Source organism: Vidua macroura, chromosome 20 (genome assembly GCF_024509145.1).
Source record: "Vidua macroura isolate BioBank_ID:100142 chromosome 20, ASM2450914v1, whole genome shotgun sequence".
Classification (NCBI taxonomy): Eukaryota; Metazoa; Chordata; class Aves; order Passeriformes; family Viduidae; genus Vidua; species Vidua macroura.
In genome coordinates, this window is record NC_071590.1 from 7,819,086 (window position 1) to 7,845,659 (window position 26,574).

At 43.0% G+C, this 26,574-nt stretch overlaps 1 protein-coding gene across 7 annotated transcripts in view; it reads left to right on the forward strand.

Annotated features, from left to right (window-relative positions):
• SPECC1 (sperm antigen with calponin homology and coiled-coil domains 1) overlaps positions 1-26,574 on the forward strand; it is an 87,783-nt gene that overhangs the window by 32,524 nt on the left and 28,685 nt on the right. For 5 of the 7 annotated variants that reach the window (XM_053995440.1, XM_053995444.1, XM_053995438.1 and 2 more), the window contains 4 exons: positions 18,764-20,322; positions 22,142-22,349; positions 22,980-23,053; positions 23,395-23,573. In XM_053995440.1, the coding sequence (XP_053851415.1) occupies positions 18,764-20,322; positions 22,142-22,349; positions 22,980-23,053; positions 23,395-23,573 (2,020 nt within the window). Of the gene's footprint in view, positions 1-414; positions 559-18,763; positions 20,323-22,141; positions 22,350-22,979; positions 23,054-23,394; positions 23,574-25,650; positions 25,713-26,574 lie in introns of those variants that run through there. The other 2 variants (XM_053995443.1, XM_053995442.1) reach the window with 2 other exon arrangements.

The window sequence follows — 26,574 nt, forward strand, 5'->3', positions numbered from 1 at the left end:
CTGCTGAGGGTCCCTCTGCCCTCCTTCGTCCCCAGCCGCGTTTCAGCGTTTTGCTTAGAAATACCCTAAGCAAATAGAAATACCGCCCGGAAGGGGCTCTCTGCTATTCCCCCCTGTCCGCCACGGCTGTTCCAGGGCAGGGAGGCTCCGCTCAAGGCGGTGCTGGAGCATCGCTCCCTCTCGGAGCCCGCGGCTCCAGCGGCGCTGCGCGACCGCGCGGCCCGGCCGGAGCTGCAGCTCCCGCGGCGGCCGCTGGGTGTCCCCCGGCGCTGCCCCGCTCGCTCCTGCCCAGCCCGGCCGGGAGCGGGGCTGGGATGAGGGAGGAGGCGGCGCCGCAGCCGCCTCGGCGGGGGCCGCAGCGCGGCTCGGCCGCCAGCAGCCAGGAGCGCGCTGCCTGCCGCTCCCGCCGGAGCGGGCTGCGCCGGGCACGGCCAGAGGCGGCTCCGCGCTGGCACCGGGCATGAGCGGGGCGCCGGCGGCCTGAGGGGAGCTCGGGAGGAGCCGGGCGGCCAGAGGAGATGGGCAACCAGCCGGGCAGAGCGGAGGAGCACGAGCAAGGTGTGTGCGAGGGGCGGCGGCGGCACCGCGGGGATGGCGTTTTGTTCTCGGGGGCTGAGCCGGCACGGGGCTGGTGTCCACAGCGAATGCTGGTGGCTTCTGACCTGCTGGGGACACTGCTGCTGTTCGCCTCGTAAATGCGCTTTATTGCCGTTCCGTACCTGAGGTCGCAGCACCGTCCTTACGGGAGCTTTTCTGAAAGGAATCCTTTGGAGCTGAATGCCTGCAAGGGAGGGACCCTGTTCGCTGACAGATTTTTTTTCTTTTTCTTGGCATAGTCTGCGTGATGCAGCTAAAAAGTTACAAAGCCGATGTAGTGATGCACATAGAACTTGTCAGGATCTGCAGCCTGGCTGTGTTAGCCTTCACCATTGTTCGTGGCCTGAGGCCTGAAATTTTCCAGGCCTTAGAATTTAAAATGATGCCTTTGTGGAAGGTCTCCCACCATTGTCCTTTCAGAAGTGTAGTGCTCTGCATGTTAATCAGGAGCAGATTTCATAGAAAGCTCGAAGCTGGTATCAGGTAGATCGCATTCCCCCTGTGCCTAATGTCCGCTCCGTACACCAGCACGGCTGCTAATTTGTTCCTGATGCCGTAGTGCTGCTTCGCTTGCCTTCTGATTTATTTTGCTTGTTTCTCAAATGCTGAGTGAGAGGGGAAACCCCGTAGGTCCACTATTTTCTGCTGCTTATTTCTCAGTTTCTTTCTGAATTCAGAACCCTCTAACACACATAAAACCGCAATCAGTTGTATTTCCTAGCACTCTGTTTCTTGCTGTTGCCATGGGAATTTCATTCACAAAATCCCATTAAAGTTGTTATTGCTTGAGCAGGGGTTTCTATGACTTCGGGTCGATATGTAGGTATTGTTCTAAGAGCAAATACAAATGTACCTGATCCCTGGAATTGTTAGCCGGGGCTGCATTGCTGCTCAGGGATCTCACAATAGATCTGCCAGCGAGTGCTGGAACAGCAGTGAGGTGTAGTGAGAACTCTCTAGCACTATGTTAATCACCGGGCTAATGAAGAACACAAAAGCTGCCAGTATCCAGTCACCAGAAGAAATGCTGCCCTAAGGGAAAGTTAAACTTTAGACTGGAGAATGTGGCTGCCTACATCCCCAGCCCCTGAAATCTGCTGGCCACTGCCAGCCAGCGAAGTTTTGCTGGAGCTAAAAGTGTCATTTAGGAGGAGTAGTACTGATAATAAACTAAGGGAGAGCTGGATTATGGCCCGGGGAGATACACTGCTGACTTCTGATCAGTTGGAGCAAACAGACTCTGATTTTGCAGGGCCATTTTGAACAGCTTCTTGCTGTTAATGCAGATGATAAATGAGCGTGCAGACCCCTTGTGGGTTTGAAAAATCTCTTTTATCCTTTGTTTTCGCCTGATTTATTTTTTTATTGAAGAGGAAAGAGTTATACTTGTGTTGCACCTAAGCAGTTTTTAAACTATTCTCGGTTTTTAAGTGCAGGATGGAGTAGGTCTTGTTTGAAAGTCCTCACTATTCATAAGGTATGAGTAGGACTGAAAACCAGTATTTTGTATTGAACTACCTGTTCAAAACGCCAATGTTTAACCATGAAAAAGAGTCAGGAACATTCCTGCTGACAAAAAGAAAAAAATTTCTGACAGCATAGTCCTTATTGTGTGTGAGAGCTCTGGCACTCAGAGATTGTGTTTTTGACAGCTAGGATGCAAAAACCTGCTGCTCACGTCAGAATGTGATACGTTGTAGTATCTCTGAGTTTTTGTTTCTGCTTGAGTGAACTTAATTCAGCTCTCACTCAGGAACACCAACATCTTGAACAACTGTGGTACTTTTAAGCTTGTGTTTTGGAATAACCAGACTAAACCCCAGGAATGGGTTGCTTTATTGATCTAGCTCATGAGCCAGCTTTAGTGACAGCCAATTTGACCTGTTTCCCTGAGCACATCTTGTGTACCTTCTTAGGAAACTGTATGGACATCCTGTGGCTCATCTCTAAGTCTTTCACCCCAGACTTACCATCTTGGGGTACTGGGGGCAGCTTTGTTCCTCCTCTTGTTTTCAGTGGACACTGAAGTCTTTAAAAAATCTGATCCTGTTATGACACAGGTTATCATTTCAAGTAAAATATTTATTTTGACGTATTTAGGTGAGTATTATGTACTTTAATGGGTCTTCTTATTAAGTGTAAATTCTGGGTGGGCTGGTAAGTGCTGTCCAGGAACAGGAAGGGAATTATTGCCTCCAAACTGAGCAGTTGAAAGTTAACACATTATACAGGAGAATCAAAGAACTGGGACTGACTGAGCAAGGGACTGTGGTGAGGAGAAGACAGAGGAAAGAAATCCACTGCTGGTGTCTGATGGGAATGTTTTGGACAGAAGAGAAAACTCTAACAGCCCAATATCACCTCAAATTAATCTCCATCTTCATAAGAGAGTCTAACAAGGATTTGAGAGGATTGCTTGTAATAACATTAAATTCTATAGGCTTTTCCTAGCGTCTAATTTAAAACTTACTTTAAACAGCTTATACAATCATTTGTGAGAACTTTGTGGTGTGTGACCCAAGTTGGTTTTCCCAGTGCTCTGAATATTTTTAAAACCAGTAGAGGTTTTAGAGTGAAAACACCTATAAAGTAGTACAGAAAATTATGTGAAAGGTGAGTGAATATTGCAGCAGTTTGTCAGCAGAATTAGTTTTCTGTTTTTGAAACTGGCTACCCAGGCTAAAGAAAGAATGTATACAGAGGCCAGAGCACCTGTGGAATAGCTGGAACATTTCCTGGGAGCTGTATGGAAGAATCCAGAGTTATCCAGTGCACGGTATTTATTGGGAGAAAGCCTTTCAAACATACTTTGCCTTGGAAACAGGGAGGCCTCCTGTTATTTCTGAACAGGAGCACTGACGTTCTTTGACACTGGTTGACACGGTGATAGGGGGGTTGTTTATCCTCTAAACATCTGCAGGTGATAGATGATGAATATCTTTGGGAAGAGGTGGGAAAAAATGACTCAATACCCACAAAAACTTTTCGTGAAAGAATGGCTTGAATGGGAAATGTTAACTTCTCTTGTTGGAACAAGGTGACGGGTGGGGTTATCCAAGGGTTAGGCTTTTTTTGGGATTGTGTTTATTTGTAAAACATGCTTACATGGCTTGGATGAGAATATCAAGTGTCAGTGCATGCACTGAGTCAGTATTGATCTGTTTTCTTATGTCTGTTTTGTCCTGGCCCAGGGGTGACTTCATTTGAGTTTGAGGGAGGGATTTTTCAGTGTAAAACATAGGAAACTTTCAAGATAAATGCTTTTGTAGAAATACATGTTCTTGTAATTTCTGTTCTTTGTTTTCAGGGTGTATAGTCAGATCTTTTCTGGGTGCTGTCTTTAGTCTCCCTCATCTACCTCTCTGCCTTTCTCCCAAACATGGGAGCCGTTCATTTTAACTCTCTTGGATGTCAGAACACCATTTCTGCCAAGCAAGAACTCAAGAGACCAGATGAGTTTAATGATGGTGTGGGGGGAAGGGAGGGAGGAGAGAGGGGCCAGCAAAGCTAATGAATCACATAACAGCTTTCATGGAAATACCGAGTGCAAGTCATGTCCTCTTGGAGCTCGGGCAGCGAGCCATAGACCTTTTGTTCCCAGTGGAGCCAACAAACCACAATTTGCTCTCCATTGGACAGTTTAATTCCTTAGTCACCTCTTCCTCCCACAAGTCATTCTTGCATGGGGGGTTTACAAATCCTCTCATTTTTCAGAGTAGTAACACACTGCTGATTAAACTGGTATTGAAGAAGTTTATTTTCCCCTGGAGAGTAATTTTTACTTGACTTAAGCTTTTCTTCCAAGGCCAGTGAAGGCCAGCTCTGTTGATTGGTCTCGTGAGGTGACTTGACAGGACTGACATGATGAAATCATTTCAGAAGGACTGACAAACACATCAGTCAGTGGCAGTGTCCCCTCTGCTCCCAGGCCAGTGAAACAGGAACAGCCACTGGCACAGTCTGGACTGACCTCTTAGAGGAATTTAGTCATGAGTGTGAGTAACTTACCTCTGGAATTATCTGAGGCAGTGTTCAGTGATAACCTGAGGTCCCCTGATTCTGAGTTGAAAGGCTAATGAAGGCTAAATTAGTGGAAAAGATCATCAATAAGCTCTCCTACACTACAGGGCCTTCCCAGCAGTTTTCTGCCCTGGCTGGGAGATGTCCTGAGTGGGAGTGCTTTCTCCATGGGCAGGATGACAGCTTTTACAAGAAGAACTTTTAGGGCATGGCAGACAGCAGGATGTGGTTTATGCATTTTGTGTGAGATTAATTTCCATCAGCAAAACAAAGCCATTTTTGGATGAAGGCAGGAGCTTCTGGGAATCCTGCTGAATGAGCTGGTCAGCAAGAACTTGTCCTGTGGGTCCAGAGCTCTGCATTGTGCTTTTGCCCCAGTGCTGGTGGTTTTAGGACCTACCAGTGGTGGATCTAACATGATAGTAAATGTAAAAGCTTATTTTCTTGATGATTTTTTCCTTAGTTTAGTTAATGTGCTTGACAGCTGCAGAGTGACAAGGAAACAGCCAGGGGATGGTTGTGTTGTGTTGGTTCTGACACAGCATTAAATTACTTGAAAGAGGAGAAGGGGTGAAAGGAGAAGGGAATAATGCTGGAGAAAAAGAGAAGCTTGCTTCTTTTTGTTTGGGCTATGTTTGGCTCCTCAAGATCTTGAAGCTGTAAAGCTGACCAAAGAAATCTGAGCATGTATTGCCCCTTGGTCTTCCCACTGAAAGCTGCCAGAGCCCTGGAGGTACTGAGGAGTTTATTTGGAAGCAGGCCTGTGTTCTGGACCTTCTATCAGTATTTCAGCAAAGTAATCTGAAAACATTATTTTTTTTCTGTTTCCAATTCCTCCCCAGTTTTACTAATTTACTCTTCATAAAATCTGATTTCCACAGGGAATGTAACTCTCAAAACAACATGAGATTGTAACTGAGGCAAGAGTACTTCTCTGATTTCGTTTGTACTGCATTGCTTGAGGATAACTTAATTTGATTTTTCTGTGATTCTCACAGACTGACAGTAGAAGATGGACAAATATTTGATATTTTCATTATTTTCTAATACTTTCCCATTCTGTATCTCCAAGTTAATTTGAGCATGATGATTGAAGATGATCTAAAACTGAGATCTCTGATGATGGTAATAGTCACTGTTAGATTTTCCATGCATCAACTTTTTTCTTCCTGTAATCCAAAGCAGGCATGTGTTCACAGATCTCTTTGGAATGTTCCATCTATTATATTTCATGAAATGTTTTTCCACAAGCATCAATAGATATGGATTGCATGTTCTGAGGCAGAGCACTCTGCCCTTGTGTGCTGTGTGATCATGGGTCGCTTCTCTCGGCTATAAATTACATCAGAGCTGCAGCTTCCTGCCCTTTTCATCAGGCTCTGGAGCACACAGCTAACAAGCTCTGTATTTTTGTCAGCAGCAAAATTTACATTGGAAGCTCTTACAGGCAAATTTTATACTCATCAGTGGAAAAATGCACTCTTGGGAAAGCACAGGGCTAACATGAGTTTGCATGGTTCAGTTCTGAGCATGTGTAGGGGATGTGTTGGCTGAAACAGGGACATATATTTTCCATTTGTTACCAGCTCTGTAGGTTTTGTATCTTGGTTGGGATTTATTCAGTTGCTTAGGAAAAATGTTAGGAGCAAAGCAAATGTGTCCATATCCCATGAGCAGAGTTATGTTCCTCTCACATTCCTTTCCTGATGGGTGCTCTGGTGCTAAGTTTTAAAAATCATTGCTACTCAGGCAAGTAAGAATTGTACCAGCAACTTCAATGAAATCATATTTATTAATGTATGGAATGAAAATGGCTTTAGGGGCAGGGTGCAGTTAATCCTCTGACACGTTTTACTTATGTTGGATGACTTTTCTTTCTTCCCCAACTGAATTAAGAAATCCCATCCTATACTAAGGATAGAAATCTGGTTTAATTAGTCTGAAATATGTAGAATGCAAAGGTGGCTTCTTCCCTGCATCTGGAGGATATTCTTTTGTATTTTTCACACCCTAAAGATCTTTTGCATTTTGCCATTGCAGCATCTACACTGAAGATGTAGAAATCCTTGTGATACCAAATAATTATGCTCATATAATCCCTTTTATAGGGGTTATTTCCACAAGGGTGTGGATAATGATAAATTTGTTGGCAAGAACTGAGTTCTCTGCAATATGGGAAAGGCCTTCAAAATTATAAGTGAATATTTACTCTCCTAGACAAAAATGCTTATGATTCCTGAAATAAAACAGAGGTAATTCCCTGTGCTTGTGCAGAACAGAACCAACTCAGCGTGAGCTTCATTAGTCATAATTAAAAGCTGGTAAGAGGGGATGAAATTCCATGAACAGGAGTCATTCCAGGACTGGTATTCTCTGCTGGGAAAGCTCCTCCAGAGTGCAATAGCCCTGGTGTTGTCTGTCTGCAATAATGTGAAATAGTTGCTAAATTGCAGCCTGTAGAGAACGCTGCATTTTTCTTATTTAAGGCTAAATTGTCAAAATCCTGGGAGGTTTTTTTTGTTTGTTTTTTTTTTTTTTTCAGAAAAGAAAAATAATTTTAAAATTCTTTGACCAAAGGGAAGTGGTTCAAAGTCTTGTTCCCCAGAGCATGCAGTGTCAGCTGTAATGCTGGATAAGGTGGTGGTGTCATGTCCATCCCAGTCTGGAAACATTCCTTGAATGGAACGAGTGATCCAGAAAAGTGGAGCAATTCATTTAAACCTTCAAAGGCTTTTAGACCTTTGTCTCAAGGAAGGCTGTGTGCTCAGTGCAGTCTGTTTTCAGCTGACTAGAGCAAGGCACAGAAATATTTCAAGTCAGGCCTCCTAAAGTCCATGGCAGTAACTTTGGTTAACCCAAAGCCATGGGTCCTAGGATTACAATCTATTTTGCCACGAGGTGGGAGGCACAGAGCTCTGATTATGTTTTTCCAGGCTTTTCCAGAGCAAAAGATGATCAGGATGGAGGTATCAGAAGGGAAGAGCCCCTCAAAGAGGGGAGGATATTTCCACAATCCTTATCTTCTAGATCTTGAGAAATGCTTTTGTAAAACCTTGTTGAGTTTGAAGAATGGACTAATCATGTTAAGAATTACTCCCAGCCTCCTCCACACATAGTTTCTTTGAGGCTGCTTGACTGTGGAAAATCTTTGACTGCTCTTTTAATTAAAAGCTCTTTTTTTTTTTAAACCAAGGAGTTAAAGCTCTTCCTGCTTTGAAGTGGGCAATGTTTTATAGATAAATATCTCATTATGTTATGAGCTTTCTCCTCTCCCCTTCTGTCTCATTTCTTTTCCTGATGTGTCTCATCCTGTGTTGATAGTTCTGATGATTTCAGCCCAGCTCCCAGTATTGGCTGTTCCAGCTCCCTTAGCTCTGTGCTGGGCTGAGCTAAAGCTCTGGATGAGCTGTGGAGTCCCTTCCCCACCCCCTCACAGAAGCAGGCTGGAAATGACAATAAAACTGGGTTTATTATGTGGCCATCACAATTCAGTAAACAAAAGACAATTGTAACACCAGTGCAATGCAAACTGGTTATTAAGCATTAAGCAAACAATTTTAAAAAATAAGCTTCTAGCTTTTAAGTTCTGCCCTTTTAGGGAAGGAAGAGGAACCTCTTTTCATGTTCCCATTTTTGATCCCTTTCCCCCCTGTCTTTCTGGATTAGCAGGGTTTGGGAATTCATGAGGAAAGAAGTTCTTTTGGCTCGGTCAGCGCTGGTCTTTTGGGAGTGTGGGGCAGCATTCCTTGAGCTGGAGGGTTGGGATCATGGATTCCTGACACAGCACTCCACAGCAGTGCTTGGAGAGGCATTTTCAGCTTCTTTTCCTCTGTGATGGCTCTGCTCCCTCAGTGGCAAGGACAAGGAATTAGAGCAGGACCCACCTTTACAAATAAAAAGAAGTGTGATAAAGTCCCATTCAGGTCTCTCTGTCAGTTCCACAATTCAGTCCATAGCATGGCCTCCTGAACAGTTGAACAGGCTGAGTAAATTACCTGCTAATGGTGAAAATGTTGGATATTAAGCATTTCCCCTCTTATAATCTGTTTGGTTATCCTTCGTACTTGTGGAGAGATGTCAGATTTTGATGGTTAGAGGAGTGATCCCCAGCACCTGACTTGTCTGGAAGGAGTAGGGTTCTCACTGTTCCTTCCAATTGGATTCTTGGAGCGGGAGGTTTTAGGAAATTCCTTCATTAACTTGAGCCACAGATCACATTCAGTTGTGACAACCACTGTGCACGGAGGAGCAGGTCCACTGACAGCCGCTGTTAAGTGAGTTGGTATGGTTGGATTTAGGGTTGGTTAGTTTTGTTTGCTTTTTAATTTCCTGTACTTCTCAAAACACTCAACGCTGGTATTTTATCCATTATAATTGTATTTTCCAGAAATGGAAGTACAGCTGTTTTATCACCACTGTTAACCCAGCAATGGCTGAGTGAAGGACTTCTGGGCTAGAACAGCTGGGAAGCTGCTTTCTGAGCTGAGGAGAATTATCTGCTTGTCTGCAAGCTAGAATCAAGGAAAACCCTGGGATTCTTAGTGTAGCTAGTGGTCATTTACCTCAGGAATATTCCTAGTACAACCATAGGAGTTGAAAAATTATTTATCTGCTTTATCTTCAAACAAATCCCTGCTTTTTCTGAAAGCACATTCTGGGGGATGTGTTATTAACTCCAAGGATGTTCCCCACAGCAGTTGCTAAAAACCTTCTGGAAAGCAGAAGCCTCAGATCTAACAGGTAGGAAAACAAAGGAAACTCCAAACTTACCAACCAGATCAAACAAAAAAACCTTGTTTCAGTGAAACAGCAGTGATTTTGTCCCTCTTCACAGAAAAATTTGTATTTATGGATATTTTTTTAACAGTTGTCTAAAAAACTACCAGAATAGAGTTTGGCTTAAAATTGATATAGCTGTAGGTATGAGATGATTATACCTGGTCCTGTCTTGTTTTTACAGGTGCATAGGCAGGAAATGTTCCAGAACAAACAAAATCAGGAAGTGTCATAGTACACAAAAATCCCAATAATTTTGGTATGCTAATGTCACAAGTATATATAGAGTCAAGCCCCCTTAAGGAATATAAAAATTATGTATTTTTTTTCATAATGAGCTGTGATGGTTGTGGCAATTACAAATTCACATTAAAACCAGCAAGTAGGGGTACTTCATTTTTAAAAGGGAGAATTCTCTATTTCTGTAACTTTCACCAGAATAATTTGAAGATAATGCTACACATCGAAAGTTTTAGTCATTCTTTTGTGGGGGCTAGACAAGGGGTATAACTTGGAGGTGACTAAAGTTTTTGGCAGGCTCAGTGGTATTAACAGTTCCAAAATAAGTAGTGTTGAGTTTACCGTAGGGATATTCCAGCAAGTGTAGGATATAGAATTTCCCTGAACATTGGCTTTGGATGGCTCAGTGTTTGTTATGCCAGGTTGCTGGGTACTCCAGAAATCCAAAGCAGCTCAGGCGTAGATTCCACCCCACTTTGACCAGCACCAATGCTGGTAATTCCGTGGGTTTGTGTCCCTCATTTTGGGGGTGAACACAGCAGCACCTCGTGATTCTCTTGCTGCCAGAGCCTGATGGAGCAGTGGAGCCCCTTGGGTGCTCCTTGACTCTGGAGCAGTTTAGAAAGAGAAGTTTGTGTTTGTGGGAGCAAAGACTGGGCATGCACAGAGCAGTTCTTGTTTCTCAGCTCAGCCAGTTCACTTTCCTGGTGGATCTTTGGTCCTGAGGTTTGGGAGCAAAAGCGGCCTCTTACAGTAGAGCTTGCACTGCTTTTGTACTTCTGTACTTTTGTACTTTTACTCAAAACAGGGATATCCAAGCTTGAGTTTTCATTTTCAGTTTAAAAACTTTCAGGAAACTCAAGTAAACAGCATCAAAAATGTTAGAAGGGACTCTTTTGTGTGGATACTGGCAATTCTCTCAGGGTAAAGAGGTTTTAACTACTCTTTCTGTTATTCAGAGAGGAATTGTCTCTGACCAGGCCCATAAAGAGCAGGAAAAGTCAGCTGAAATTCACAATGAGACTTTGTGAACAGGGTTTTGATCAGATCTCGTCTCATTTACCTTCTGAATGCGACCTTGTTTCCACTGTAATAGAATTGAGCTGTGACAAAGTGAACTTGAAATTCAGTTCTTGTGGCTGTGCCGAGCTTGGAACCAGCAGATACTGAGTAGAGTTGATCTTTTTCTATTTTCATTTTAACACTTTTCTGGAAGAATTAAATGTAACTTTCTCTGCAAGGAGAAAGCAACAGAGCTGTTGATCAGGTGAATCCAACAAGCTGAAAATAAAATGTGTGTGATCATTCCTTAATTGTGCAGCAGACATTTTCCTCTCTTTTAAAACCACTTTAAAACTTACTGGGAACTTTTCTGGATTCCTAGTGCTTGTTTAGATGCTAAAATTTGAACTAAACAGTGATGCTTCAACTATAAGGTGGTCTCTACTATTTGGTTACATTCCTGTCATGGGAGAGTCTCTTCTGGTGGCCACCCTTGAAAAGAATGTCCTACCAATAGTTCATCTGCAGATTTAAACCACTGACAAGTAGTTTTGTCATGACTTCATCTTTAAGTTACCAAAAGTACCTTTTCTTGGGTGCTTTTTGCACTCCAGATCTCTAGACTAGTATTTATAACTAAAAAAATCAGCCAACCTTTACCAAGTGTTCAGCTCAAATGTCAGGGGTCTCTGTAGTCTCAAATTAGGAATTACTCAGATCAAGATGCCTATTGCTGCTTTTTCTTTTTCTTTGCTAATGTAGCTTTTTCAGTACAGACATCTGTTGTTCCCTAGTACTTTGTAATATAATTTTTATTTCTCTTTGCTCTCTTACTCTTATCCTCCATCTCAAATATCAGTACCTGAGTTGCTTTCTTACACTCTCCACGATGATTACATAGATCAAAATCTTTGCATTAAGCCTTTTAGCTCTTTCCTCCTGTTGCATGTTGTGCCTGTTCCACAGACAATGCAATCAGGGAGGCCAGACAGTCCAACAGGCCATTAAAGGCTTCAGAAAAAAAAGCTAATGTTTTAATTACTCTTAGTCTGCATTTGCTAAGTGAGTAAAAGGCCTTATTGGAGCAGGAGCTTCTATATGTAATTAGTGCTGGATTATCAAAACCACATTTGTTGTTCTGGAGCAATCTCCTTGTCTCTTTTTAAAGCTAGGTGGAGTACAAGTGAACCTTCCCAAGGAGGTGCTGACCTGTGAAGGTGTTGCCTCTGTGACTAACACTCTGCAAACAGACTGATTAATTTGGAAGAGCCAGACTGGCCAAGCCTTGCTTTGCTTTGTTTGCTGCTGCATAAACACCAGGTAGCAGAGGGCATTGTCTTTCTGTAGGACTACCCTGAAAGAGATGGAAAATGGTGTGCTCCTCTGAGTTTTTGAGGATTATTCAAAGGAGTATCCAGTGCTGTTGTCATGGAAGAGTGCTGACTGCAAACCCCCTTTGAGTACCAAGCAGATCAAGCCATGATACTTTGCACAGTACAATAGTGTCATTCTTTATCCTGACTTTTGCCTAAGCTGATGGTGGAGCAGAAGTTTCAGACATTTCACTCTCAAATATGAAGTTCTAAACAGCTCAAGCAGTTTTGAAAATATCAGTAGGTGCTGGGTGGTGTCTCTTGCCACCTGCATCTCTTTGAAATTCTGGCCTTTTGAATCCAGTCCCATTCACATTTCAGCTCCCAAGAAGCTCTCAGGTCTGATTCAAATCTTTCTCAGGGCTTGATTTACTTGTGTGCATCCCTTCAGTATTTGTTACCAAGCTGTCCTGCCATTCCCAGAGGTTTTGGGATAGGGGGATTAAGCAGTGTGGCAGAATGTGCAGGGATTTTGTCTCTGGAGGTGTTGTATGAAGTAGCCCAGCAGTGCAGGTAAGGGCTGCTGTTCTATCTGCCCTACTTCTCAATGTTTGCTTTTCTTCATGCCACCGTGCAATGTGTCAGTGTGTTTCCTGTTAATTAGGATATCAGAAGACCTCTGGTCAGCAGGGAAGTTGTTTTTTAACTGTTTCATTTGCTTTAAACAAAGAGAGGGGGCGGAAAAGGCAGGAGAAAATCGGGTGATTCAATAAAACAGATGTGTACAGAAGCCTTTTAATGAAAAAAGTACTTTAAAGGAGTCAAGTGTACAGCAATCCTTCCTCTGTGCTGTACAGTCTCCATTTCCCAAAGGACATCCCTCACTGACTCTTAATCAGCCTCAATATCAATCTCAGGATCAATGCTGGAACAGGGTGAAAGGGATCTGCCAAGTCCTCTGGGCTTTCAGTTAAGCTTTGAGGTCTTAGTGGCTTATCTGCTTTTGAAAAATGGATTTTAAACACCAAGTTAATTTGGTTCTTGAAAAATTTACTCTGAGTTGACAAAAGAAGTCAGAAAACGTGTCCAGGCTCCCTGTAACATGTGCTGGTTTTCACAGGAAGTGAGTGTGGTGACTCCAAGCTAATGCCATCTTTTGTGATTTGGCTGTGACTAAATTCACATTGATGATGTCATGAATCCCATATTAATCCATTGTGTTAAATCATTCATTGTGTAGCTGGAAATCAGCTAAAGGGAACTAGGGTGCTGGAGGAATTCTGAATGTAGCACCAGAAAACTGCTGTTCTCTGCCTTCTAACATTGCTTTGTAAATCTGTGAAGAGTCTGCCTGTTCAGTTCAATGTCTGGTGGAACTTCAGGTGTCTTCAGACATCCCTGTTGCTCTGTCTGCCTCTGGAGCAAGGGATAAGTCTCCTACAAGTGCTGCCAAATCTTAGAGTACAGTGAAGGTATTTTAAATATACCTAAAGTTCATCTGAAATGGCACTAGACAGCTGAATTTTGGTGTCCTAGACCAGATGTCATAAACCAGATGAAATTAAGATACTCCTGTGAGTATTGTTTTACTGAGGTTTGTTTTATTGAGAAACTGAAAGTGGTGCCAGGACCTTTCCCAGGGCAGGTACCTGCCTGCCAGGCCTGGCTGTCGCTGTGTGTTCCTGGTGCTGCTCTGGATCCTCAGCACATCCTGGCAAAGCCTGAGGAAGTGCTCTCGAGTCCAGGATCTGCTGAAGTCACAGCCAGAGGATGAGCTGAAAGCCAGAATTGATAAAAGAACATATTTCAGCTAAACCACAAGTGCCAGAGCACAGTAAAATTGTGTGGGGTGGTTTAATAATTCTTTTTATTTGCTGTGCAAGTGTGGGCTGTTAATATTTCCTTTACTTAGCCATGGTGCTAAATGCTTCCAGTCCTTGATTTATACTGATTTATACTTGATTTATACTGACCTTTCCCTCAAGGAACCACTTTTCTCTCTGATGCTCAGGAGTTCTGTTCAGATGGGAAATTTTATTAAAACATCCTGGCATGTGAGGACAGAATTCCAGAATGACAGAACCACCTCTGTCTTCTGTTTCCAGGGAGGCTTTGAATAGTTAGTCCTTAATTTCTTTTTCCAATCTCTTGTTGCACTGTCCTTTCTGAGGTGGATTTAGGGATGACAGACACGGGACAGTAAAATTGCTGATCTGTTGCAAAAGCAGAAGCTGGAATGAGAGAGCTTCAACATCCCTCGTGAGAGGACAAACTTGTCTGCAGGCAACAGTTCGCCTTTCTGAAATGTATGACTTGCAGCACGCTATGAATAGCTTGCTTTTAGTTCTTGTTAGTTATCCCGCCCTTGCAATTCAAATAAGGTATCCATTGTTTAAAAACATCACACCAAAGCTGCATCTGTCTCCGTGCTTTAGTCATACATGACTGAAATGCTTTGTGAGATGACTCGGTGATCAGTGCTTAAATTACATCGATGGTGCAGGAGGCTTAGTACCTACTGAAACTATGGAACAGTGAATTACGTGGAATTTTGAATATGTTGAAGGAAAAAAATGTGTTTTTATTGTTGTTTGCCTAAGAGATGAGAGGATTAAAATTGAGGAATAAGGTACTAAATGGAACATTCCCTGTTAACACCACTGTGGAACAGCAGAAGGCCATGGCATTAACCTTTGGGTTATTAATATGTTGGTGGAGGGAAGGATTAAGAAAAGGGCAGGTTGTGGGACACAAATGGGACAAAGGCCAGAGGCAAATCATTTTGTATTGACTCCAGTTTTAAAAAATAGATTCAAGGCAGAAATTAAAACAGTTTTAAAGGTGTTTATGTAGTCAAATGTTGTCACTACATTTGACTACATAATAACGTCACTGACATTATTCCTCTCCGGGACTGGGGAAGCAGGTGTTTGAACTGTTAGTATAATTAAGGGTCAGGTAAAATAAATGTAAATTCAAGGCTAATGCTTTACTGCAGTGATATGTGCTATCTCAGAGCACATGGAATCTGAAGGCAGATAAATGTATTGAATCTTCATTCCATACTGTCACACGTGTCCCCCTGTGACTGGTAAAATGTTTGCCTCCTACATCCCCTTAGCCTGCTACCAGTGTAATTACATTGGGTGTGCTGTCTGTTGTTACTTCTGAACAACAATCCTGTGTTTCACACCTTGGAGGATTGGGAAATGTTCATAGTCCATTTTCTCCTGGTTATGGATGTCCCTATGGAAGGTGCTGAGAGCTCAGATCAGAAATGGATCATGATGTAGAAAAACTGAGGAGTAATCCTGATGCTTCTGCAAGAAACACTGTAGTTGTGTTGAAAATGGGATTAAAATGTCAGAAGATCATCTCAAGGGATCAACTTTTATCTCATTAAAGTGATACTTTGGCTTTTGACACCAGTGGGAAGTCAGGGAGTGCTCCCTGGCAGCAAGTGGTGCATGGAAAGCTCCACAGCAGGGTATGAACCCTGTTCCTAATCCTGATTTAGTGTGACCTTGGGTGAGGTGTTTCATTTCTCTCTGCTTCCCTGTCCTGTAGCTTAAACTTAATTATGTATTTCAGAGGATTTCAGTTAAATAGGTGGTAATTTTAAAGCACTTGGAGAATTATAAATTCTATCTATTGTTATGGTTTAATGCCTCACAACTGAAAAGTAAGGCTGAAAATGGAGACGTTCTTACTGGGCACCCAGGTGAGGAACACAGTGATGAGGTGACCTCCACTGAGATTCAGGGCTGATTGTTTTTCTCTCCCCTTCTCAAAACCAGCAGCACTGGCCAGGCAGTGAAGTTCTGTGTGATTTCAGCCACTGAAAAGCAGCAGCAGAAATCAGGGCAGTGTTGGATGGAGGCATGTGTCTGTCTGGAGTCTCCCTCAGCCCATCACCAGTTAATCAGGTCACTGGGGGGACTTGCCCAGCCCTCAGTGCAGCTCCTGACTGTGGAGCCTCGGGCTGTGGCTTGGCAGTCATTGGCAACCACTACACTCTCAATTCCAAGGTCATTCAGAGGGGGCTTGCCCATAAAATAGACTTTAAAATAGTGTTTGTACTTGATTTGGTGTTTTGTGATCAACATATGCACTTAGAACTTTTCTCTTTTTTTTTTTTTTTGGCACTCCTTGTGACTTTTTAGTATTGTGTGGTGCTTGTGGAAAGTGGAGTGAGGAGAATATGCAAGTCTTTCTACATCATGAAAAAACCAAGTTGGTTAATGGTTATTGATGGCTAGCAAATGCCTCGTGATTTATGACAGAACAAGTCAGCAGAGCGTGGAGTCTTGCAAAATACAAGGCACATTGAGTAAGCCTGCACAGGTTGGCAAACTGGTGGAGTACAGATAATCCCAGTTAAATATCATTAATTGTTATCCTTATGTATATGTCTTCCATTGCTCAGGATCATGTTGCAATTGTCATCTGGTGGTGATTAGGAACATGCTGGCATCACTACAAGTGCAGCATATCTCCTAGGAAAAGGTGGTTTCCTTAGTGTCAAGCAATTTGTACGAATGTGTAATTGCCTCATTATTTATTGTAATGTACAGAATACCACCCACTGTTTATGGAATACTGCTTAGTCACATACTGACCAGTTGGCAGTCATGTTATTGAACCGGTTTGGGCATTAAAAAAGTTTTTCAGAGCATTTACTTTTGTCATAAAATTTTGTGTGAAAGGTAGAAAACCTTTTCAGATTGAATAAAAGCCCAGGACGTACAGAAGGCTTTAAATCACCCCTTAGGCTCCATTCAAGAACATCTCTGATCATTTGTAATGTGGATTTTACATCTTAAAGTGTAGTATGGTTGCAGCTTGTGTGAAAACTGCTGCTTTATGCTGGACACTTGTCCTGTTCCATGGTCAGGATGCATTCAAGTGCTTTCCCACCTGGGGTTCACCTGTGCCTCTCTCTGAGCAGGGAGGGGCTGTGCTGAGCTGGGATTTCTCTGCTGGAAGTCACGTCACATCGTGGTCCTTTCAGTTTTCCCCCTGTCCTTCATCTCCTGGTGTTGGCTGCATGGACACCACGAGCTCTGCTCATGTGCTGAGCTCACTCTGAGTAGGTTTTATGGGTGCCAGATCCTGGCAGCTGGGTTGGGAATGGGATGATCCATGAGCCGGGGCCTGGGCTCTGACAAGGAGAATTCCCATCTCTGCTTTCCTGGTGCTTTCCACCGGAGATCCTGGAGCTGTGCTGTCCCCTCCAGCTGTAGGTGACTGAATGAAGCTGTGTGGGCCTGGCTGTCCCTGTATCTCTTCCCCAAAACACTGGAGCCTTTGTCTCTGGCCTCACCGTGCCCCTGCCATGACAGAGGCTCTCTGTGTTCTCCTGCCAGCGCTGCGCCGAGTTCAGGGGGCTTTTCTTCAGCTGCTCTTTGTCTGGGGGTGTTTATTGTGCTGCTGCAGAGTGTGTGTGTTTGGGGGGGGGGGGAGAGGAGGGGCTCCTGTTTGTGTGGGCTTTATAAACCCAGTGCATTCTTCAAAAGAGATGCTGAGCAAACGGGGTGGTATTAATGTTAACCCTTCCGAGGTTGCTGTGTAAGGCAGGGAGTCTGCTCTCCTTTGCTCATAATGCTGTTTGATTTTTGTGGATGCTGCACATGTGTGTCAGCAAAGAGCCTCCCGAATGTGGGGAGATGGAATTCGTTCTAGGATTTCCCCCCAGAGTCCTTCTGGAAGTTGTTTTTATTGCAAACACTGGCTCACTAGCCCTTTCTGTTTGCATAACTCGCTCTTACATCCTGTTTATGTGGCTTCATTGGACAACATCTCCTCATTGTGCCCCATCTCCACACTTTATGATCCTGTACTTTAGGGCTTTTCCTTTTGAATAAGGTCCTGAATTTTCGGGAGGATTTTCTTAAATTCACGGTGTTGTCACTTGCAGTGGCATGTCATACCTGCCCTTTGAACCAGCTTCTTTTCTTTAACCAGCTTGTTACAACTTCTATGGTTTAGATGGCTCTTATTGTTTCTTCAGTGCCTGGGGTCCTGTATTTCAAGAGAGCTTTGAAAGATGAAAATCAACAACTCATAAACTTCATTTCCCTTGTAGTCACATAATGGTTTGCATTGTTGGTTGGTGGGGAAAAAACCCAACCAACAACTGAACAGAACAGCATCAACTCTCTAAGCTCCTTTTGCTCTTCTTCCATAAGAGGATGGGAATTTAGAACATGGAAAATCTCTCCTCCATCTCTGCTCGAAGCTGCAGCCACACAATTGTCTTAGTGTTGGAAGTGCCAGAAGAGTTTTATATTTCACTGAATCTGTGCTCAGCATAAAAGTTTCAGTCCTTCTTTTGTGGTGATCTGCTTAAATAGAGTATAATGCAAATAGTTTTGTGTGTGATAAAAGTACATTTTTTTTCAAAGACAGTATCTTTTCTTAAGTTACTGAACATTTCCTCAGAAATGACTAAGATTAGATCCAGCATTTTACAAAGTAGTGTGAAGAACTTTTACTTTCAAATAATTAATACCCTTTTATCTTTACATCAATATAATTAATAGGGGGTTGTAGCTCATGTATTGCAGCATTTACGTAGTATATAATTACACTGGGAAAAAGTTTACCAGGCTGTGTTCCTTTGCAGGGGATGGGAAAGGAAGAAATGCAGAATAATACAAGCCTTTGAAACATGAATCCACACAGTCAGTCATGACTAAACCTATTCAAACACTCAGGTGTTTTTTTCCAGGACTGCTCTAGGCTCCAGCATTGTTGTTGTGAAACTTGTTTTCTTCGTGCACTAACTCAATTTGCTTCATCCCCTGTTCCTCAAGGGGCAGTTTCGGCTGCGAAGCGCACGGGGATCCCAGCACCCCGGGAATTGTCCTCATCCGTGTCCAGGGAGAGAGCTGTGCTGCGTGGTCAAGCCAACACCAGGAAAACACAGCCCAGCCCCACCTCTTCTGGTGCACCAACTCCTACCAAACACGTGCGCCCCACCAGCAAGTCCAAGCAAGAGAATGAAACTGGTGACAAGGCTGTTCTGGAATCTCAGGTTAAAGAGCTCCTGGCAGAAGCAAAGACGAAAGATTCTGAAATTACCAAACTTCGTTGTGAGTTGAAGAAATGCAAAGAGAAAGGGTCACTCAATGCTGAAGGAATGGGTGCTTCCAACCAAAATTTAGAAACAGTATCACCTGTTGACATAGATCCATTAATAAGGACCCTTCAGGAGAAAAACAGGACTTTCCAAAAAGAGCTTGCTAGCCTGGGAGAAGAAAACCGTGCTTTGAAAGAGAAATTGCTTTATCTGGAGAACTCCCCTCTCTCAGACACAACCACAAGCAGCGGAGGCGACAGCAGCCTCCCAACCCCAACTACCCAAGAGTCGAGTTTTGGAAGCCCATCCAAGAATGCGTCGAGGGGCGAAGCGGAGGAGCACAGGCAGCACGTGAACGGGGGTGCCCTGCGCAATTCCGGCTCTTCCAGCAGCGATGTCACCAAAGCCTCCCTGTCCCCCGACGCGTCCGACTTCGAGCACATAGCAGATGTACCTTCCAGGCCAGCATCCACCAGCAGCAACCACTTCAAAGGCTCCAAGTGCTCCACTGCAGGAAGTTCTCCAAACAATATTAGCGACCTCTCTGTGGCATCTCTTACAGAGAGAATACAAAAGATGGAGGAGAATCACCACAGCACAGCAGAAGAGCTGCAGGCCACTTTGCAGGAGCTGTCGGATCAGCAGCAAATGGTGCAGGAGCTGACAACAGAAAATGAGAAGCTGGTGGAAGAGAAAGCTCTCCTGGAGACTTCCTTCCGTCAGCACAGAGATAGAGCCGAGCAGCTGAGCCAGGAAAATGAGAAGCTCATGACTCTCCTCCAAGAGCGATCCAAGAATGAAGCTCAAGAGGAGAAGGTCCTTGAACTGGAACAGAAATGTGCAGAAGTTCTTGAAAAAGCACAATTTGAAAGAGAGAAATTGCTCAACATTCAGCAACAGTTAACCAGCAGCCTGCGAAGCTTAGAAAGGGAGCATCAGGATGCCCAGCAGGTGATAAAAAGCCTGAGAGAAGAAAATGAGAAGCTGCTTAAACTTCTCGAAGTGGAACAGCAGAGCAACAGCACACTGACAAAAAGTCTGGAGGACTGTAAAATTGCTTTGGAAGGTCTGAAAATTGAGAATGGCTCTCTCAAAACTCAGCTGGAGAATGAGAAACAAAAGGCTGCAGAAATCAACGTGATGGGCTGCACCTCTGACAACTCTGAGGTGCAGGAGATGCTCAAAGTAGCCCATGCAGAAAAGGCCCAGTTAGAAGCCTCTTGCACTGAGCTGAAACAAGAGCTGCTGAAGGCAAACAGTGAACTGAAGCACATTCAGGGGCTGCTGTCTAAGGTAAAACAGTAACAGCTCTAAAATAAAGTGGCTGTTTCTGTCCTTTCACAAATGGGTTGGTCCTTACATTGTTATAGAGCTGTTGATTGCAAGTTTCCAGGATTTAAATTGTATGATTAGCTGTTAGTAGAAGCTGGCATTATATGATATTGTCTCAGTTTCTGCTGCTCTACCCATATTTTCTCAGAAATAACTATTGGCATATCTGTATTTATAAATTCATAACTATTTTGTCCTAATATCTTCTGTAGAATTTACTCTTTCAGTAAATAGAATTGTGTCTATCAGAATTGGAGCAAAGAGCAGATCAATAAAAAGTACTTTGATATGGTGTGAACAAATAGTGTAAATCACTTGCTAATCAGATGAAGAGAAGGGCATAAATAGTTAGCTGTGAATATTAAATTCTGAATAATGAATCACAATTAATTAGCAATGAAGTGTAGGTGTCATTGGTCATGAGAACACAAGGACATGAATTAATGCTCAGGGAAGCTGATTGGGGCAGCAACAAGTCACAGCAACATCAAGCTCCAGATGAGATCATTTTCATAAAACAAATATTTTTACAAAAGAAAGAAATGCTCTGGTTTGGGATAGGTAAAGTAACATTAAAAAAAAAATTAGAACAATTTACCTCATTTGTGAGTTCATAGTTTTGCTCCAAACAAAGTTAAGCAAGTTACTGTCCCTGTTTTCTGTGTGATCCTGGCTGTTCAGAGGAGCTGCAGTGTGAGCCATCATTCAACAAGTGTTAATAAAGCACAAGGAGTGATTATGTCCCAGTGCTGCAGAAGGAGTGAAAGTGTGCAGCCTTTCCTGTCTGGGGAGGGGAGCATGAGAAGAATGATAAAATTGGCTGCAGATGAAGAGAGCAGTGCCAAAAAGCACCTCCGTGATTTGAGAGATTTAGAAAATCCAGATGTCCTTTCAGCTAAAATAGGTGACCACAGCAAATGGAGTTAGTAGAGGAAGCTTTCCTCCACTTTTCCCAAGTGCTTTCTGGAGCTGCAGGTCATGAAGAATAAATGAAAAACTGCTGAGTGCTCAGACTCTGTACCAAACTTTTTATTGCTTGGTTTGGAAACCACAGATTTCCCTCTTTTTACTCTTCCCTTCCGTCAAATTAAGCTGTTTTGAATCATTGGCTATTTGTGACACCCAAACAAGACCACAGGCTTCTGTAAGGCTGCCCTGCAGTGAGGCTGTGCCAGTGCTGCTCACTGAATTGGCAGCCTGCACCTTTTCCATAACTTGTTCCTAGTCAGAGAGCTCCCCCCAAACCTGGAAGCATTGATCAGTGGGCTGAGCCAACAAACTGAAGTGCAGCAGATTCCCCCTTCAGTAATTCCAGATGTCCCATACTCAGAAATACACTTATCTGCAGTAGCTGGCTCTGCTATGTGTGTTTTCACAGTCCATTGAAAATGCACATGGTAAAAGCAGCAAATTGTTAATGTGGATGAACTGATCATCAGCCTGGCCCTAAGGCAGTGATATCACTTTCATAATGTGCTACAGAAACAGAAGTGGAGATTTCTGGGAATATAATTCCTCTCCCTTCATTGACTGCAGAGATTGGTTTGGAATTGTGATCATCATATAGAAAATTTCATTTCCTTTGCAGCATCTTGTATTATCTTTATTGCCAGGAAAGAAAACTGACATTCATCGCTCATCTCTGCTTCCTGAGACTCTCATTTTCATTGAAACTGGGTGTACACAATGCTTAAATCCACAAGGTGCCCAGTAAAGTCTCTAATCAGTGACATCTCCTAAGAAATAAGGACAAACTTGCACTTCTTTTCTTCCCTCCTAGGCTGAGAATGAGTATGGTCAGCTGAAGGAGGTGTGTGACCGACAGGCTGAGCAGCTGAGCAGAACCAGCCAGAAGCTGCAGGAGAAGACATCAGAGAATGAAGCAGATATCAAAAACCTGAAGGAGACCATTTTTGAGTTGGAAGACCAGGTGGAACAACATCGTGCTATAAAACTCCACAACAACCAGCTCATCAGTGACCTAGAAAGTAGGTGGAGCTGGAAAAAAGGATTGAAGTGAGCTTATTTGCAGGGCTAAATTATGGCTGCAACAGGGAGGAAGAGGTCTGACCTTTACAAATATTCCAGTTTTGGATATTCCCTTCTGTTTATGCATAAAAGTACTATTTATCAGAGAGTGCTATAGATGGGACATTAGAGACAGTCTCCAAGCCTCATTGTTCAGTGAAGGAAGTATTACCCGTTCCAGAAATTGGAATTACTGGACTTCTAATAAAGAGTTTTTAGGGCAGAGCACTGGGAAGAGCAGTGAAGTCGAGGTTGCTGTGGATGGGGAGCTGGGAGCTGCCACCTGGTGGAACCAGTGGCTGTTCCTCACATCAGTGATCCCTTGGGATGTGTGTGCTGAGCAAGTGAATCCACGTGGGATTGTTTAAATTTCAGTCTGGTTTAATACCTGAAAATAATGACATATTTTAGAGATGCTTGAGCACCAGATCTACTGTTGGTTCCATTCCTGGTCATTGGTAGTGTCTTAATTCAGTTTAGTCTATTTTAGTGGCATTTCCAGAAGCAAAACCAAATCAGCTGTTCTGCCCTTCCATTCTCACTTTCACTGTTGCCCTTATGTGGTTAATGAACTTTTTTATCATTCCTAGGTAAAGCAATGAAGCTGGAAGAACAAAAACAAGATACAGAGAGGCAGCTGAAAGCTCTGACTAAGCAGATGAAGGTAAGGTTTAAGCTCCAAGACAAAGCTAAGCTGAGCTTTTATTGCAATACTGGCATTGTGTTTCCCTAGAACAAGAGCAGAAATTCTTTTTGCATCCTTTAAGTCTTCATTCTCTTCACTTTGGACTTCTTGGCAATTGGAGTGGAAAGCTTAGCATGAGTTTCTTTGGCAATATTTTTGGTAGTATAAAGAGGCAAGTGTTCAGTTTGACCCAGCACCGCCTTAAAATTGTGAGAAAATCCTGGTTGCTTGTGATCACTGCAATAGAGATCAATAACTAAGTGTTCAGCTCGAGTGGGTGCATTTTTACAGCAGTTTGGGGTTTTAATTGCTCCTTCCAGGAGGACACAGAGGAGTGGAGGCGTTTCCAGGCTGACCTGCAGACTGCAGTGGTTGTAGCCAATGACATTAAGTGTGAAGCTCAGCAGGAGCTCCGTGTGGTGAAGAGGAAGCTGCAGGAGGAGGAGGAGAAGAGTGCCAGGCTGCAGAAGGAGCTGGATGAAGTGAAGGGCAGCAGCAGGTTGGTTGTTTACCATTTACCAAAGCCAAGACTTGATCTGTGTGCCTGCTAACACGCATGCAAACAGTGCTTTGTCAGTAACTATTTGCTGGCTTGGATGTGCATCTCGTCTGTTTGTAACTCTTCTGGGAGATTTTGTTGTCTCTTATTCTAAGATGTTTCTGTTCTTTTTCTTTTTGGCAGTCTAGTTCTGTCAACTAAGCTATGAAGGTTTAATCAGCAAATATTAAGTAGTAATAATTGCCAATATCCTCTGATAGCTTTAGTCTCAACATGGTGATGCCTTTATAACTGTGCAGCTGTATTAAACCATCTGTGGAAGGATTGGTTTGGTACAGGTATTCCAGAAGAGAACTTCTTAACCTGAGGGAAGTCAATGAAGAAATACAAAGTAACACAAGCAGTCATCTCTTCATCAGAAATATGTGTTAATTACTTTTACTCCTCTAGATTTTGCCTTTTAATCTCTCTCCTGGTAAATTCATGGCCATTGGCAGAATGGCCACAGGAACAGGGTGAATCCTGTCATTTCTTTCAGGTGAAGTAACTGTCCAGCTCTACATTGCACTTATTTGCTCGTTTATTTTCCATTCAGGAGTTTCCACAGCAGCTGTACAGTAGATGGGACTAAAAACATGGGAGAGGTTTTTTGTGGAGGTGTAGGGATCAGAATGCTTGGATTGAACAAACAGAAAAACTTCTTCTGAGAAAATAAAGGAATGTTTTTAGGCTCCAGTTTTATTAGCAGAGTCCCAAGTGGATGCAAAGAAAAGCTGTTACAGACCATGTTCTCAGACAAAATGATTACCAGACAGTACTTAAGGTTCTGGGCTCTGTTTCCATTTCTAATTTGTTCTTAATGAAATTTCTCTTGTTGAAAGCAGGGTTCCTATATGAGGGTGGGGAATCATACTCTCATAGCTTCCCCTCTGTATTATTTTGGCTTTTAAGATATATTTGGTAGTACTTCAAATGAATAGAAGATGACCTGCTAATTTGCAAACTGGAGTATTTATCTTCCATCTGTAAGGAACATGATCAGCTCTTTGGTATAAGAAGCCTGAGCTGCAAATACTCCTTTTTAAATTGAAACCCCAGAATCCATACAGCTGTAGTTCCAGGAGGAAGTGTTCAGGCATGTATTTAATGAAGTCAGTTTTGGCTTTTGTGTCTCCCTCTGTGTCACACACACATGGATGTGTCTGTCTCTGTGTCATGTTGACTCTCTGTAGCTTGCTTTGAGTATTGCCTTGGTCATGGAGCCAGATGTGCTGTCTGCAGTGGGCAATATTGGTTCTCTTTCAAAGGCAGGTAACAAAACCAAATTTTGCATCTGTCAGGATAAGTAATTTGACTCTCAGAGTGTGCAAAATGTCTGTACTGAGTGGTATGGGGAACATAATGAAGCCTGGCGAAGTCCCTGTCTAAACAAACCAGTGATCAGCAGCTAAACACTGGAATTTTAAAGCTCTACTGACCTATGAAACAAATTCCTGAAGTCACCAAAGCTCCTGCTGAGAGCCAGTTCTACACTTCCAGATATTTTTGCATTCCTGAGGTCTCTGTCTCCCCCAGCACCTTGGCTTCTTTCACCTAGGAAATTCTGGGGGTATTCTCATCATCACTTTGTCAGCTTTCACAAATGCCACTGCTCAGAATCAGCAGTGGATTCTGGTGCCTGTGGTGATTTTGATGTGTGCTCAGCACTGGTGGAAGCAGTTTGTAGCATGATACTTTAACAGAGTCTATAAAGTATTCCTCATGTTTGCTAATGCTGAGCAGCTGCACGCTCAGCTGAATGTCTGACAGTCCCTAGTGAAAGTTTCTTGTCTGATTTTTAAGCTCTTATTGGAAAATGTACCTTCCAAAGAGCTTGCTACTCAAAGGTTTTTGGCAAAATCTCAGCCATCTCTTGAGGGTCATTAGGCTCCACCTCATAAATTCATCTTGAAGCCAATTTATCTCCTACGACATCCTGCCATTTTAATGTTTGCCTGTGGCTGCCTGAGTTCCTGCCTCCAAGTTTGATTTCACCGTTACGTTCTTCTAATCAGACAAAAAGTCATTTTTGGTTTAGGATCAGCCCAAGAACTTGCAGAAAAAATCCTGATGAGGTCATCAGAGTTCAACTGAATGAAGGTAAGAGCCTCCCAAGGGCATCTTTAACACAGATTAAATGTCTAATTCTATGACTGAGAATGTTGGGGGGGAGGTTGGACAAGCATCGATCAAATGGAATAAGGGAAAAAGGAGTTAACTTGCCCCAAGTTAGTATTGGTGAAACTACAAATTCATTAACCCATGCTTCAGGCAGTCTTCTATGATTTTTACATCCTAATTATTTCTCTGCACTAAAATGCAGAAGCTTACAATCCACTGTTTTGTAGCTGTCTCCTCACAGGTAGTGGAAATTTGAGTTAAATAGTCTCCATCCTTGGAGTTTTTCAAATCCAGACAGGATAAGATCCTGAGTAAAAGTTTCAAGGTCTTGCTTTGACTCTTTGGCTTCAAATTGTCAAAATTATTTTGACACTAAAGCATTTTGTGCCTTGAACTAAGAACATGGAGGGAAGACAGTTGGGCCAGGAGTAGTACTTAGAGAAATGAAATCTGTAATTAAATGAGCGACTTCTTAGAATAATAAAAAAATTAACCAGATCTTCAAATGGAAGCCTAAACTGAAGATTGTGATGCATCCCACTAATTTGCTTCTGTTTTTCCTCCTAAAGTCTCCAATGCCACAGCATGGCAGTGTCACATGCTTTTCTCCTGGAAATGAGCTTGTACTCTGTGTATTAAACCCTGCTGTCAGTCTGTATGTGCTGATGTGCTGCTCATTTGTGCCTGTGTTTGCAGCTGTTCTGTCTCACAGAGGTTTGAGAGCTCACTCTGCTCTCACAGCAAGCAAAGGAGGATGGCAGAGCAGGGCTCTCAAAGCAGTGTTTGTTTGCTCCTCAGAGTTGTTTGGTGTGGGGGGTTGGGTTTTTTAGGGAGTTCCTGG